A 14697-nucleotide genomic window follows, 5' to 3' on the forward strand; every position below is an offset into this window, starting at 1 on the left:
TTTTATTACCGTTAGTTTTAATATTAATTATTAGTCTTAGCATTAACATTATATATTGTTCAAATTTTTGCTGATATTATTATTATTACAGTACCATATAAATAATAAATAATTTTCGAAGACAAACACATTAATAAATAATTCTTTTTAATTCATAGGCAATAGCATTCAAATCTCTTTTGGTAGTGTGGTGGTCCTGTTTTACTAAAACATACTGTGTACTTTATTTCAATCATATATTGAAGAAAAAGGAAGCAAAAACTTAGATTTACATTAAATAACTTGTGGCCGAGTTGACTTGTGGCAGAATTAATTTGTGGCCAAGCTGATTTGTGGCCGAGTTGGCTGGAGCCGAACTTTTTGTGGCCGAGTTGATTTGTGGCCGAGTTGACTTGTGGCCGAGTTGACCTGCACCCTTCACTAGGCCTATCCCCTGTTGCTTCATTTGGGTTTTCAGCCTATGCCCATGGAACAAGGAACGTCTTGTGGCCGAGTTGACTATCATAACCAGGCCTGCTAGCCTACTAGTACTAAGTTATTAGAGGTTAGGCCTAGGGCCTAGGCTAGCCCCTACTCAGAGAGGCATGGAACAGGGTCAGCACACACTGAGTCAGGAAACTGCAGAACAAGGCCGCCGGGATTTTGATTTTTAAAAAAAACCTGAATACTCACTCCTCCAAAAAATCTTGAAACAGTTTTTGGCACTTTTCTCCTACATCATCTTTAACCTTAATACTACCTGTTCTCTGATCAGCAACGTCCATTTTCACAAGAAATGTACAGCCTAGAATCGATCAACAACAAAATCTCGTCGATATTTTTTAAAGGCCTTTAACTTATTTTCGCGCCAACTACTTCATGTGACACGAGTTCTCTTGTACTTGCGCCCTCTAGTGTTTATTATTACTAGAAATTGCAAATTGCAAGCGAAGTGCTGCGAAGTACAACTACATATAAATGTTCTTCGAACAAAATTATTTATGCGAGTCAAGAGAAAATAATGAATAATAAAAATATAACAAATAATATGAGACACGACCCATTGTCTATATTAGAACACTGACGAGCTGACGTAGAAACATAAGAACGAGCGTTTTGGTACCGTGTATGCCTCTACAACAAGCGTCGCCTAAATGTAATAATTAGCACGCTGAAATAGGCTAGTAAATAAGTTTAACTGGGTTCGTAAATAATATTGGCCTCAAAATATTTTGGCTGAGACATGGGCCGATTAAACGTAGAAATACGAAACCTAGAAATATAGTAAAAACGCTGAATAGTAATACTCGAGCGTCGCCACATGCGGACGTTGGTACGTGTAGGTTATCTACAAACGTCGCCTAAAGTAATTGATTTTACCTGGCAGAACGAAAGAAGGAAACTCCGCTTTTCAGTCATCTAAGGCCTTTGTTTTTTGACAAACAATGACCTCTGAAAGGTCAAATTGTTGTCAAGAATATGAATTGGCTGCTTCGCAGCAACTAGTACGATATATTGTGATGCTTACAGTTAATTTTATGTAATTCATATTCGAATAAATGTAAAAGTCAATGACTCATTCTGCGATCTATCATATATTTGGTAAATTATTGGGATTTTATAGGTTTTATATATATAAGATGTGTATAAGAGACAGGCATTAACATTATATATTGTTCAACGAAACGAAAGATAATAACTAAAATTTAATTAAAGATCAATTAAGTTATTAACCTTCCACCTGAAACCGATCGAACAATTTAGTTTATTGCTGATTTACAGATATTTTACTAAAGAATTCCTTAGATTAACAGTACCAGCCAATAATAGGGTCTATACAAAAAGAAAAGTATTATTTAACTGCCCCGTTAATTGACGGGAATTTTTTTACCTCATTAAAATTCTGTATTATAATTTAGTAGCTCACATAAATATGAAAATTTGGCATTCCAAATATATAGTTATATGAAGTTTTCTCCTTTTATTTAATTTTTAGCTCAGACCAGGGAGTTGTCTTCCGACATAAAGAATTTCAATTTAATTCTCCATATCCAGTTAAGAATTGCTAACTTTACAAGTACCTTAGAGTAAAAACGAAAATAATTTCTTCACCAATTAGCGGGTCCAGATAATTATTAGGCCTAAATTTCAGGGTTTTTTAATCAGCAAACAAGTTGGGTTTAAAAAATGATGTCATCACTAATAACAGGGACGATTGATTACTATTACCGTACTGTGTGGGTGAGGAATTCACACAGCGACGGACCAGAGTGTCACCAGAACAGTGCTAGGAATATGCGCATGCCCTCATTGTCATTTTGCGATACCTGGCAACAGTATCCAAGGGGCGGGGCTTAGCGGAAAGATCCATGAAGAAAGGAGGCCTATATGCAGGTACAGAAACCAAAAGGCCAATGACATTGGAAATAACTTGCCCTCAAAAGTGTTTGTACAGTTGATTTATACAATGAAGTGTCCCTAGTCCATTGATACGGTAGTAATATCAAAATTACAAGTCAAATTTCTTAGAATAAAAGGCCATTGAACTGGCACTATCTCTTATCAAAAAGTGTAGGTGTGTTTAGTAAGTAGGGCTATCTTATTTAAGAATTACTGAATAATACAAAAAAAAAAAAATAATGTTTATGTCTAATAAATTAAACGTAATGAATCGGCCTAAGTATGTTGGAGTTATGACGTTTGTTTGATTGTTTTTACCACATACAAATTATATTAAACAGTACAATGACAATTTAATGGCAACTTAATAATACAAATATAATTAGAAAAAAAAATCTAAATGCTGGTATATGTCAATTACTTATGTTAACACTTAAATATTAGCAAAACAAAAGAAAAGTATGTGGATTGAAACCAAAGGCCAAATAAAATAAATTGTTTGTTTGCCCTTCTTTTTTTAAAAATGATAAATAAGGGGTGGGTGGAAAATGTTTTTTTATTTTTTTATTTATTTTTTTTAAATAGGCTACTACTCATCAGATGGAATAAAAATAACCCACAGAGGCCTAGAATGGCAATATCTTACATCAGAAAACAACTTTAGACTAATTTGTATGGCATGGCAAAAAATATAGATAAATTCACACACATTTTTTTTATTTTGTAAAGAAAAAATTAAAAAAAAAACTTTTTTAAAGGGTGGAGGAGGACAAACAAACAATTTTTCTTTTTGGCCTAATAAAATAATATTTAATTTGTATAAAATGATATTATGTACATATAATACATAAAATATTGTATATACATGGAGGCTTCATGATCGAAAGTTTTTGCCAGGATTTGGTATATTGGTCCCTGGCGCGGCTGTGCTGCTTGGCCGCTGCTTGGTGCCTGGCATCGTAAATAGGCTAAAGTAAAAAGTTTGCAGAACGCTGATCAAGATAACACTATCCAGGGTGTCAGGGCCGGGTGCCCCCCGAAATGTTTGTTCAATTAGACGCCCAAAAATAACCTCTGATTGATCTGGGCAATCAATTTTTCATTTTTCTTTCTTTCTTTTTTTTTTTTTTTTCAACTTTCCAAAGGGGCCGCCGGGTGTTGAGTAAATAGCCTAATTACTGGAACTAATAGCTCTAAAACAGACCTTGAAACCAACGGTTTGCGCTAAAATTTACAGATAGATGCTCTCAAAAAATCTTGCCCTCAATCAGCTAATCCAGGCTATCACCCTTGTTAGAACAAGCACAGGTCATACACGATCTGTGAAACAAAAGATAGGCTACTGTATTTATTTTAATTTTGTAAAGTTAGATCATTTACAGTATGCTTATTCCTATAGGCCTATATAATATCTGTCTCTATGATTAATATGAATATGAATATGATTATTGATTCTTATTGTTATTATATTATTATAATTATAATTATTATTATTATTCTATTATTATAATTTTTACTGTATTATATTATTATTATTATATCTAGGTTCACTATGAGACGAGGCTTGCCTTCTCATTGTGATCCCGGAACAATGGCCTCTTTTCCTTTCTCGTCATTGTCATTGTTATCTATGTCATTGTCATTGTTGAATAAAGTTCATGTTATTGTCATGTCATTGTCATTGTTTCCATGTCATTGTCATTGTTGAATAATTTGAAGTTGAAAGTTGAATAAATAATATATATAAATCAATAATTAGCATTTGAATGATGGAGCAGGTCCAATAAATGTTTTAATTACAATTCTTTAGGAGCATTCTAAAAATTAAGCAATCGACAATACTATTACTATAGAAAGTTGAACACACATCATAAGGACTTAGGCCTATTTGCATTAATTTGTAATTTATTAAATTCTCAGAAATCCAGACGCGTCATCGTGTAGCCTATATCATTGTTTCTCTAGCTCTATTATCACAATTCCAGAACCTTCTTTTACAAATGTATTTTATAAAATATAATAAATATTGTCGCATTTTTTGGTTTAATAATTGTGAATAAGAAATTAATATTAATTTAAAATAGAGGCTAGTTTAATAATATTATTATTAGCTAGAATCTATTTTTAATTTGCTATTTTATAATAATATTTTAAAACATTTGGCGGACATGCTGGTACTCGAATTATCGGACCCTCACAAAATTACCGGTATTTCCTGAAAAAGCCTCAGTCTCACGTTTCAGCCAGCTAGCCCAGAGACAGAAAGATAGGGACATTGATCTCATCCACGTTTGTGTAACAAGAAGGTAAGCCAAACTGATGTGGTAATTCACTGATGTTATATAATGTAGTTTTTCAACTGTACAATACAAGCCAATCCTAGGCCTAGGCGTTAATTAAACCAATCTAGGGCCTACATTATATTTACTTGTTTGTGGTGGTGGCGGCACTGTATGTAAGCATTGATATAGGCTTTTCTTTTTCCATCTTGATTTCTTGAGGTCAAAAACATTTTTCAATTTTTTTCAATCATATAATAGGCCTATTGGTGTAGAATACCTAGTCTTTTATTAAGAACATTTTGCTGGAAAATATTTTTTGGATACGACGCCCCGTTATAGAGTTATGATTTTTTTAAATAACATGATCATGTCAGAAAATCAGCCCAAAAAGCTTGGGCCACGAGAATGAAAGTTGTAGGTTTGCGTCCGAAAAATTTTCAGAACACACGAGGCATTTTTTTCATTTTTCATTCCTATACATTATTTTTTTTATAAATGCTGTCCACAAGCCGCGGCATTGGTAATTTTACATTTATTCCCAAGAAACAATGCTTACAGTCATAAATGTACACTAGCCTATAAAAGATATCCTTTTCTACATTTAAGACCTTTTTTAAAAGTGCTGGTTAGCCTCAATGCTGGAATTATATACCTGTAGTTTGATAGAGAAAACTATTCCACTCGTTTTTTAAAACGAAGTATATTTTTTTTCAAAATATTTCAAAATAATGAAAATTTTCGTGCGATAGCTTTTTAGGCATGCGGGCGGTGGACGCAAACCTACAACTTTCATTCCCGTGGCCTTATCTTATTTCTGTTGGTTACGCACCGCTGATTCGTAATGTTTGCCATTACTTCAAAATGTCTACCGATTCGTGGAAAAGGCCTTTTTAAAACAATTTTGCTATGCCATTAATTATATTAAAACAATTATAGGCCTCTTAGGCTAGGGCCATAAGTGAGGCCTGAGACCATGTGGTTTCAAAAATCGAAGTCGTTGAATAATAAATGAATGTGATGAATGTTCATTACTATAGTATACTAATTGCCATTTGTTTGCAGGTAGAAGCACTTGACCAACCATGACAGCAATTGGAATTGATCTTGGTACAACTTACTCATGTGTAGGTGTATTCCAACATGGAAAAGTTGAAATCATTGCAAACGACCAAGGAAACCGTACAACACCAAGCTATGTAGCATTCACAGACAGCGAGAGACTGATTGGCGACGCTGCCAAAAACCAGGTTGCCATGAATCCAACCAACACAGTTTTTGGTACATACTAGTAGTAGTATTATACTTGTACTAAAATAAATTGTTTTTGTGTGGTACTGCAGGAATGTAAATTATTGATATATATCCATATGTTTTCTTGTAATGAAATGATTCAGAGAAGTGAAAGATGATATATCCTTGTCATAAAAAAAATCAAAATTTAATAATTGATATTATGTTACAGTATGTATTTAAACCAAGAATATCTAAAATATTTATTTTCAGATGCTAAGCGTTTGATTGGTCGACGTTATGATGAACCTGATGTACAAGCTGACATGAAACTGTGGCCTTTTCACGTGGTGAAGGAGGGCGATAAGCCAAAGATACAGGTCGAGTATAAGGGAGAGAAAAAAACATTCTTCCCAGAAGAGGTCAGCTCCATGGTTTTGGTCAAGATGAAAGAAACGGCAGAAGCCTACCTTGGCAAAGTATGCAAATAATGTATTCATTATTATTACTCTACTGGGGAAATTCCCTCATTTATACAGGGCATCAAAAATTGGGTTGATCAACCTAACTAACCCTTTTGAGAGGGTGATTTGGGGTTTTTTTTTTCCTTTTTTAATTTATCCCAAGCTGCTGGAGCTGAAAAATAAGTCTGTGACATAATTAATCCAACCACTGCCTGCTAACAGGCTTGTAGTCGGCCTACTTTATTATGTAATAAGCTTATTTTTCAACAAGTTAACAAAAATGATGAAACTAGTTTGGTGGAACTTCCAATCTGTTTAGTCTACAAGGCTACAAAATCAACAATTTTATCTCTTGGGAGGAGGGGGAAAGGGGAGAAATTGAAAATTCTGTAGTGATACTTGTAGGGATGAATCTTTTTTTTCCTGTATCTTAAGATGCTTTATTTTAAATGTGTGTTGTACAGTATTTTGAAATTTGAAAAAAAAAAATGTAAACACGATCGTGGATATTAACAAAACTTATATTCTACTTTCCTTTTTTAGAAAGTGTCAAATTCAGTTATAACTGTTCCAGCCTACTTTAATGATTCTCAACGTCAAGCTACAAAAGATGCTGGTACAATCTCTGGCATGAACGTAATGCGAATTATCAATGAACCTGTCTCTTATACACATCTGTGTAGAATATCTGTGACATAATTAATCCAACCACTGCCATTTTACACTAAGCTAACAGGCTTGTAGTCGGCCTACTTTATTATGTAATAAGCTTATTTTTCAACAAGTTAACAAAAATGATGAAACTAGTTTGGTGGAACTTCCAATCTGTTTAGTCTACAAGGCTACAAAATCAACAATTTTATCTCTTGGGAGGAGGGGGAAAGGGGAGAAATTGAAAATTCTGTAGTGATACTTGTAGGGATGAATAATCTTTTTTTTCCTGTATCTTAAGATGCTTTATTTTAAATGTGTGTTGTACAGTATTTTGAAATTTGAAAAAAAAAAATGTAAACACGATCGTGGATATTAACAAAACTTATATTCTACTTTCCTTTTTTAGAAAGTGTCAAATTCAGTTATAACTGTTCCAGCCTACTTTAATGATTCTCAACGTCAAGCTACAAAAGATGCTGGTACAATCTCTGGCATGAACGTAATGCGAATTATCAATGAACCAACTGCAGCTGCTATTGCCTACGGTTTAGACAAAAAAGTAAGCTCAAACATCCTTTATAAAATCAGTATGTTGTCTGCTTTAAAAATGTATACAGTAGTATACATAAACAGTTATGTTAAGATACTGTGTGATAAAATTTGGAAAACCTTGCATTATATTTTAATTGCTCATGTAAAGGTATCAAGTACTTGGCATCCATACAGATCAAAACAATTCAGTTGCATTGATAAACATACCTGAACATGTGAATATTTGTAGCCATGTTCTGATTGGTCACTTAAGTTTAATTCAACCTTCTGGAAAGATCTATTGATAATTAATACAGTGGCACAATGAAAATTGCTGTAGAAAGGTGATCCTGCTGCTATGGTAAAATCCCTGTGCCCATATTATTACTGAATTACTAACTACATTGCATTAATAATGAATGCACTTGTGAAAGTAATCTTGTTACATTTGTGGTATTTTCTTTGTACTTTCATGTACTTTCATTTTGTAAAGATTGATATGCAATTGTATCTTACCAACAGCACCAGGCTGAGCGCAATGTCCTTATCTTTGATTTGGGTGGTGGCACTTTCGATGTGTCAATTCTGACAATTGAGGAAGGCATCTTTGAAGTGAAGTCCACATCTGGAGATACTCATTTAGGAGGGGAAGATTTTGATCACCGCATGGTCAAACACTTCATCCAAGAATTCAAGAGAAAATACAAAAAAGATATAACTAGTAACAAGCGTGCTGTCAGGAGGCTGCGAACAGCATGCGAGCGAGCCAAAAGAACCCTTTCATCTAGCACGCAAGCAAGGTAATGATTGTTTGAAAACTCAGTGAGGTCCAACAAGGATCGTAATATTGTTTTAGGTCAAGGATATGCCGAAAAGTGAACTTGATCATTTTTTTCAGTGGCTTTTCCCTTCATAAGACAAAAAATTAGAAGGCAAGCATCTTGACCACCAAGCTATTCTCCACTCAATTGTGTTTTCAAACACCAATTCAATTAATACAAGTTTGAATTTTCGTTACAGCATTGAAATTGACTCTCTGTTCGATGGCGTTGACTTTTACACATCCATCAGCCGAGCCCGTTTTGAGGAGATGAACAGTGATCTGTTCCGTGATACCATCACCCCTGTAGAAAAGGCACTCCGTGATGCACAATTTGGAAAGGACGAGATTCACGAGCTGGTACTAGTTGGCGGTTCCACAAGAATCCCTAAAATCCAGAAGATGCTCAGTGATTTCTTCAATGACAAAGAGCTTAACAAGAGCATCAACCCAGATGAAGCCGTTGCATATGGAGCAGGTAATGGGAAATGTCATTTGTTTTCATCCCACTAAATTAGAGATTAAAAGACTGCTTGCCAAAAAAAAAAAAAATCTGAAAAATGAAATTCAATTAAGATTTGAATAGCTCATTTAAAAGGATCAAATACATTGATCACTTTCAATTAGCAACAAATTGCTTATGTTTTTGCTTATGTACTGATATCTTACTACAAAAATCCTAAAGTTGATTACTAGCCATTTAGGCCTAGTTATGCCAGCGTAAGTAGTACCAGTGCAAATATATACGAATTTGGGTCCATCCCGAGTTTACGAATACCCGCAATTACGAACGGCTCTGGGCTCGTGCCGTACGTATTTGAGGGGTTCTACTGTACTGCACACCCGTTTTACAGAGAGGCAGCTTGCTTACTTGATGTAATGTAATGTAATTTATTTTTATTCAGCTGTTCAGGCAGCCATCCTTTCTGGTGACAAGTCTGATGAAGTGCAAGACCTTCTCCTACTCGATGTTGCACCACTGTCTCTGGGAATTGAAACAGCTGGAGGAGTAATGTCGAACCTCATCAAAAGGAATACAACTATCCCGACGAAACAGTCCCAAACTTTCACAACATATGCTGACAATCAACCTGGTGTGCTCATTCAGGTTTACGAAGGTGAACGTACGATGACCAAGGACAATAACCTTTTGGGTAAATTTGAATTAACATCAATTCCTCCTGCACCTCGTGGTGTACCTCAGATTGAGGTTACTTTTGACATTGATGCAAATGGCATTCTGAATGTATCTGCCGTTGATAAAGGTACCGGCAAAGAGAACAAGATCACCATTACAAATGACAAAGGTCGTCTATCCAAAGAGGAGATTGAAAGAATGGTCAATGATGCAGAGAAATTCAAGGATGAGGACAATAAAATGAAAGACAGAGCCACAGCAAGAAATCAATTAGAAAGCTATGCATACAATATCAAAAGTACATTGGAAGATGACAAAGTTAAAGACAAGATTGATGATGATGAAAAGACCAAAGTTTTGGACAAATGCAAAGAGGTTATAGAATGGCTAGATCACAACCAGGTATGTACAAAAAATTGACACTAGTATGTTTAACAAGTTAACTGCCATTACGGCCATAAAATACAAACTAGAATGCAGATGCGCATTGTAAAACAATTTTATAATATTGCTTACTCTCCTAAGCTGCTTTTCCAAGCATTTTGTACAGTTTTGCCCTGCAGGCACTACCAGTGTCATGATATACAATACAAAAGCTGCTTCAAAAATAAATTTGTAGTCTAAAAATGTGTTGTTGACTAAGATATTAATACTGTATATTTTTTGGATATGTGAACTCTTCTGTACTCACTGATATATTTTATCTACAGTTCTTTCGCATATTAACATATTACCGATTCCTTTGTAGACTGCAGAGAAGGATGAGTTTGAATATCAACAGAAGGAACTTGAGAAGGTTGCAATGCCCATCTTCAGTAAATTGTATCAAGGAGCAGGAGGTGCAGCTGGTGGTATGCCCGGTGGCATGCCCGGTGGAATGCCTGGAGGTTTCCCTGGAGCTGGTGGTGCTCCCGGTGCCGACAGCTCATCCGGCGGCCAAGGACCCACCATCGAAGAGGTCGATTAAAATCTATATCAGAGGACCACATTCAAATTAACCGTCAACTCAACACTTTTATATAGATTACATTATTTAGCTATTTGTACAATCATTCCAAATTATAAAATTCTACCCTTATTATGTAAACTAGACATGTCCAAGAAAAATGTCATGCTATAGTCAACATAATGGCCTAGCTAATATGTTGGTATTACTGTACTTAAATGCTAGTTGGTGATAATTCACTGCAACAATAAATATAGCAGTTGGGTCTACATACTAAATACTATGCAGCATTCTTGATTCTAAAAGCTAATCATTTTGGCAATGTATTAAAATTATTGTTATTTAAAATAATGCAATATATAATCAGCGGCAAAATGATGCTCATAGTGAAACTTGTATTTCAAAAAAATCTATACCTATACTTGGTGATATTTTCATAACCCTCGTGTATACTCTTTGTCATTTGTGTTGAAGAAAATAGTATAAAATATCATACATAATAAACTATCTGGTAGTATATCTACTTGTATGGCCTAACATTAAAGAAAAACAAATGTTAATGAAATGGTGCCAATGTGATTTTTTTTGTCTCAATTGAAGATTACCTGTACATACAAAAGAGAAGAGTTTATAACAAAGAACGAACTTCAACTCGTGTTTGTGGTAGCAAAGACAGTTGCCAAATTTATTACTGTAGTAATCTATTGCACAAAAATGTTAAAAATTGATTATAATTCAATAACAAACATGCAGATTTGTATTTACGGATTCATAAACAATGCTTATAAGTTGCTGTATGTACTGTAGCACCAAGTTTAAACAGTGGTGCTACTACTGCAGAATGCTATGTACTGTATTATGTAATGATTATGAAGAAATTAAATTGCTGTAATGCAATCTGGTTATTCAATCAAAACCCCACAAAGAATGCATGTACAGTACTGTAATTGCAAATAAAATTTTCAAGGTATTGTTTGACACCTAGAAAACTTGGCTACCTTCAGATATCCAAAATAAGCATGCAATTGCAAATCAATTTTCAAGTGGTTGTTTGGGTACCTAAAAAAACTACCTCCTGATATCGGAGTTTACTTTTCGCAAAAGCTGTAGTCATGGTGGCAGGGGAATCCCGACCCCTGATGTCCCTCACAAGGTTGTATCAAAAATATAAGATAATTTGCCTGTCCAAATTTCTGGAGCCACCACTGCATGTAGGAAACAAAAACTGGCCAACCATAACCCATATACAGTACCTGACAATACCCATACATATTTCTTTACAGTACAGAAGTGTTCAACTTGCAATTATTGAAGCTGTAGACTAAAAAAGATGGGTATGTGCCCAAAGGATAGAAATTACAATTCAAGGAATCTGTACTTGATAGGTTCATAAGTGTACAGGACAGTATTGGCTTTGTAAAGGAGAGTTGGGTTGTTTGTGCCTGTCACACCAAGAATTGTTCAGGGTTCTTCAGTACTAGTACCTCTGCATCTTGTCAACAGTAGAGAAGACCAAAAAGGGGTTTTCGGTGTTTCTATATACAGCATTCCTTCATTAAGTTCTACAAAAAGGAAAGAACTAAAAGATCCATCAACCCTTCTTTGTTCCATGATAATTTGTGATTTCAGCAGTCATTATTATTTTTTTTATATTGGTTGGCCAAATATTTTTTTGTTGTATTAGACCAGGCTATAATTGAGATAGGTGCCACTTGGAGAGGTAGAAATTCTCATATGGTTTCTAGACCAGATTTTTATGGGGAATCAGAATATGTGAGGTAAAAGGGGTGTAACCTGAGAACTTTCGCGTGAGGGCGCTTTTTCAAAATGGCCGCCAAAATCCAATAAATATCATATATATGGGTAAAATAAGTGCAGAAGAGGTAGGTTTGACCAACTTTTGAATATGTAATGATAGGAGTAAAGTATAACTAGCTAAATTTATTAATGTGAAGATTTCGGGAGGCAATTGAGGGCGCTTTTTAAAATGGCCGCCAAAATTAAATAACTTGGCAGATTCAATACCCTAGATAAATTTGTTTAATTTACAAAACATGAATGTAATAACTGCTGTTGACGTTTTAAACCTAAAACAACATATTTTAGGGGTGTAAGCTAACTGACTTTTGAAAATATGTAAGTAAAATTTCTCCCTTATATTATTAGCCCTTTTCTGTTTTGAAGAATGAAAAATATCACCAGAATTCTAAAAAAAAAAAGAACCAGCGATGTTCTGTCACAAAAGATATCTGAGTAACTTGAAGACTGCGCATGGAGTTAAGGGGAAAAGTGTAAATCAAGCAAGATGTGAAATTTTCAATAGAGGCAACAAGATCACAGACATATCATTGCTACTACCATGTTTGCAAGCAGACCCTTGAGCACTTGAGCAAATTTAAATCGCTAAAGAATGGAAATTAAGCAGACGTAAATGATTTGGTCAGTAAAAATAGTATTCACAACAGATGGAATGATCAAATGAAGCAAAAAATGATTGAGACAGTGATGCACATGGACGTCCAAGAACTGTTTATAATAAAGACGATGACTTTCAGATTGCAGTGATATTAGCAATACATGAAGATTATTGCTCAACATAGGGTTACACAGTAAAGGACAATTATGTAATAAAAGAATTAATGCCTTTATACATGAAAATTAGGGTAGTTACTTGTGTGGTCCTCTGGAATACCTTGTGTAGTACACAAAAATAATGAAAAACAACCGTAAGGAAGCTGGATTGATTTTTAGGATTCTGGTGATATTTTCCATTTTTCAAAACAAAAAAGGCTAATATAAGGGGGCATTTTTACTTACATTTCCAAAAATGAGTTAGCTTACCACCCTAAAATATGTTATTTTGGGTTTAAAAAGTCAGCAGTTATTTCATTATGTTTTGTAAATTAAACAAATTCATTTAGGGTATTTAAGCTGCTGTTAAATTGTTCTTTAATTTTGGTGGCCATTTTAAAAAGCGCCCTCAATTGCCTCCCGAAATCTTCACATTAATAACTTTAGATAGTTCTACTTTACTCCTATCATTACATATTCAAAAGTTGGTCAAACCTACCTCTTCTGTGCTTATTTTACCCATATATATGTAGTTTATTGGATTTTGGCGGCCATTTTGAAAAAAGCGCCTTCACGCGAAAGTTCTCAGGTTACGCCTCTTTTACTTCACATATTCTGATTCCCCATAAAAAACTGGTCTAGAAAAACCATATGAGAATTTCTACCTCTCCAAGTGGCACCTATCTCACTTATAGCCTGGTCTATATAGCCAGTGGATAACAATAGTGGATAACATTAAAATATCAATTGGGGGGGGGGGGTTAAAGCAACAAACTGGTTTCGCTTATCATTTCGCAAACTTTTGGATATATAATCATATATACATTACAGTAATACACAAATTATTTATATATATTAAAAATTTATTAGCCACAAGGCTTCAAACTGCCAATACAATAACATATTACTGTACAAATTTTCTGCTGTATATAAACGTATTCATACAAAAATGGTATTTTTGGTATTATTCTGGTTCATAGATGTAGAATTTTGTTAAAACTTCAGAACCAGATGAATCTATTCAACTCTAAAATATGTAAAAGCTATTTCAGAGTATCAAATTTTATTTGACAACATATGACATGACTATATATGGGCATACTGCAGTTTTTTGTTAAAGAAAATTTGAAAATCTGGACAGAGCTCGAAGCCAGACAAAGACTGCGCCAGCGGAAATGCAATGAGCTGTGCGCAATGGATAGTTTTCAACGACGAATCACTTGGACTGCCAATGATAGAGTACGTATCGCGTTGCCAAGCGTTAAAATAGATTGGAGATTGATTCGTTATGATGCTTGACATTGTGTTCCCAGTAAAGCCCTGTTCAGACGAATCACTAGGACTGCCAATGATAGAGTACGTATCGCGTTGCCAAGCGTTAAAATAGATTGGAGATTGATTCGTTATGATGCTTGACATTGTGTTCCCAGTAAAGCCCTGTTCAGACTATCAAATTTTATTTGACAAAAGCATGTGACATGCTTAAATTTAAATGGTTATAATCACATCACGACCATATATAGGCACATCATGACCATATATAGGCACATCATGACTATGTATGGTATACAACAGATTTTTGACAACGGAAAGTCGAGTGGACAGAGATTGTCGCATAAATTTAGAAATTGTTTCTGCATAACATCGTTCTGGTTGGCTTTAAGTATCTATTATGTTCTTAA

At 34.5% G+C, this 14697-nt stretch overlaps 2 protein-coding genes across 2 annotated transcripts in view; one reads left to right on the forward strand and one right to left on the reverse strand.

Moving 5' to 3' along the window:
• The window catches only part of LOC117125088 (zygotic DNA replication licensing factor mcm6-B-like), a 16615-nt gene extending 15751 nt beyond the window's left edge, over positions 1 to 864 (reverse strand). Inside the window, 1 exon segment of the mRNA XM_033271473.1 lies at positions 673 to 864. Coding sequence (XP_033127364.1) covers positions 673 to 764 — 92 coding nt within the window. The 5' untranslated portion in view covers positions 765 to 864.
• A 3682-nt stretch (positions 865 to 4546) lies between these two features.
• Positions 4547 to 11000, forward strand: LOC117125048 (heat shock cognate 71 kDa protein-like). The gene is made up of 8 exons (XM_033271411.1): positions 4547 to 4685; positions 5724 to 5939; positions 6165 to 6370; positions 7416 to 7568; positions 8063 to 8340; positions 8561 to 8838; positions 9266 to 9900; positions 10247 to 11000. The coding sequence occupies exons 2-8, from the start codon at positions 5744 to 5746 to the stop codon at positions 10463 to 10465; spliced, it is 1965 nt and encodes a 654-aa protein (XP_033127302.1). The 5' UTR covers positions 4547 to 4685; positions 5724 to 5743; the 3' UTR covers positions 10466 to 11000.
• Positions 11001 to 14697: the final 3697 nt, after the last annotated feature.

This window comes from Anneissia japonica, unplaced genomic scaffold (genome assembly GCF_011630105.1).
Source record: "Anneissia japonica isolate Jap-2015-1 unplaced genomic scaffold, ASM1163010v1 scaffold9_len2422644_cov172, whole genome shotgun sequence".
NCBI classification, from domain to species: Eukaryota; Metazoa; Echinodermata; class Crinoidea; order Comatulida; family Comatulidae; genus Anneissia; species Anneissia japonica.

Excerpts from the sequence above, each read along its gene's own strand:
- LOC117125048 (XM_033271411.1), top strand. The coding sequence starts at position 5,744 with ATGACAGCAATTGGAATTGATCTTGGTACAACTTACTCATGTGTAGGT. Across the intron at positions 7,569-8,062 it reads CCTACGGTTTAGACAAAAAA|CACCAGGCTGAGCGCAATGT; the intron begins GTAAGCTCAAAC and ends TCTTACCAACAG. Across the intron at positions 8,341-8,560 it reads TCATCTAGCACGCAAGCAAG|CATTGAAATTGACTCTCTGT; the intron begins GTAATGATTGTT and ends TTTTCGTTACAG.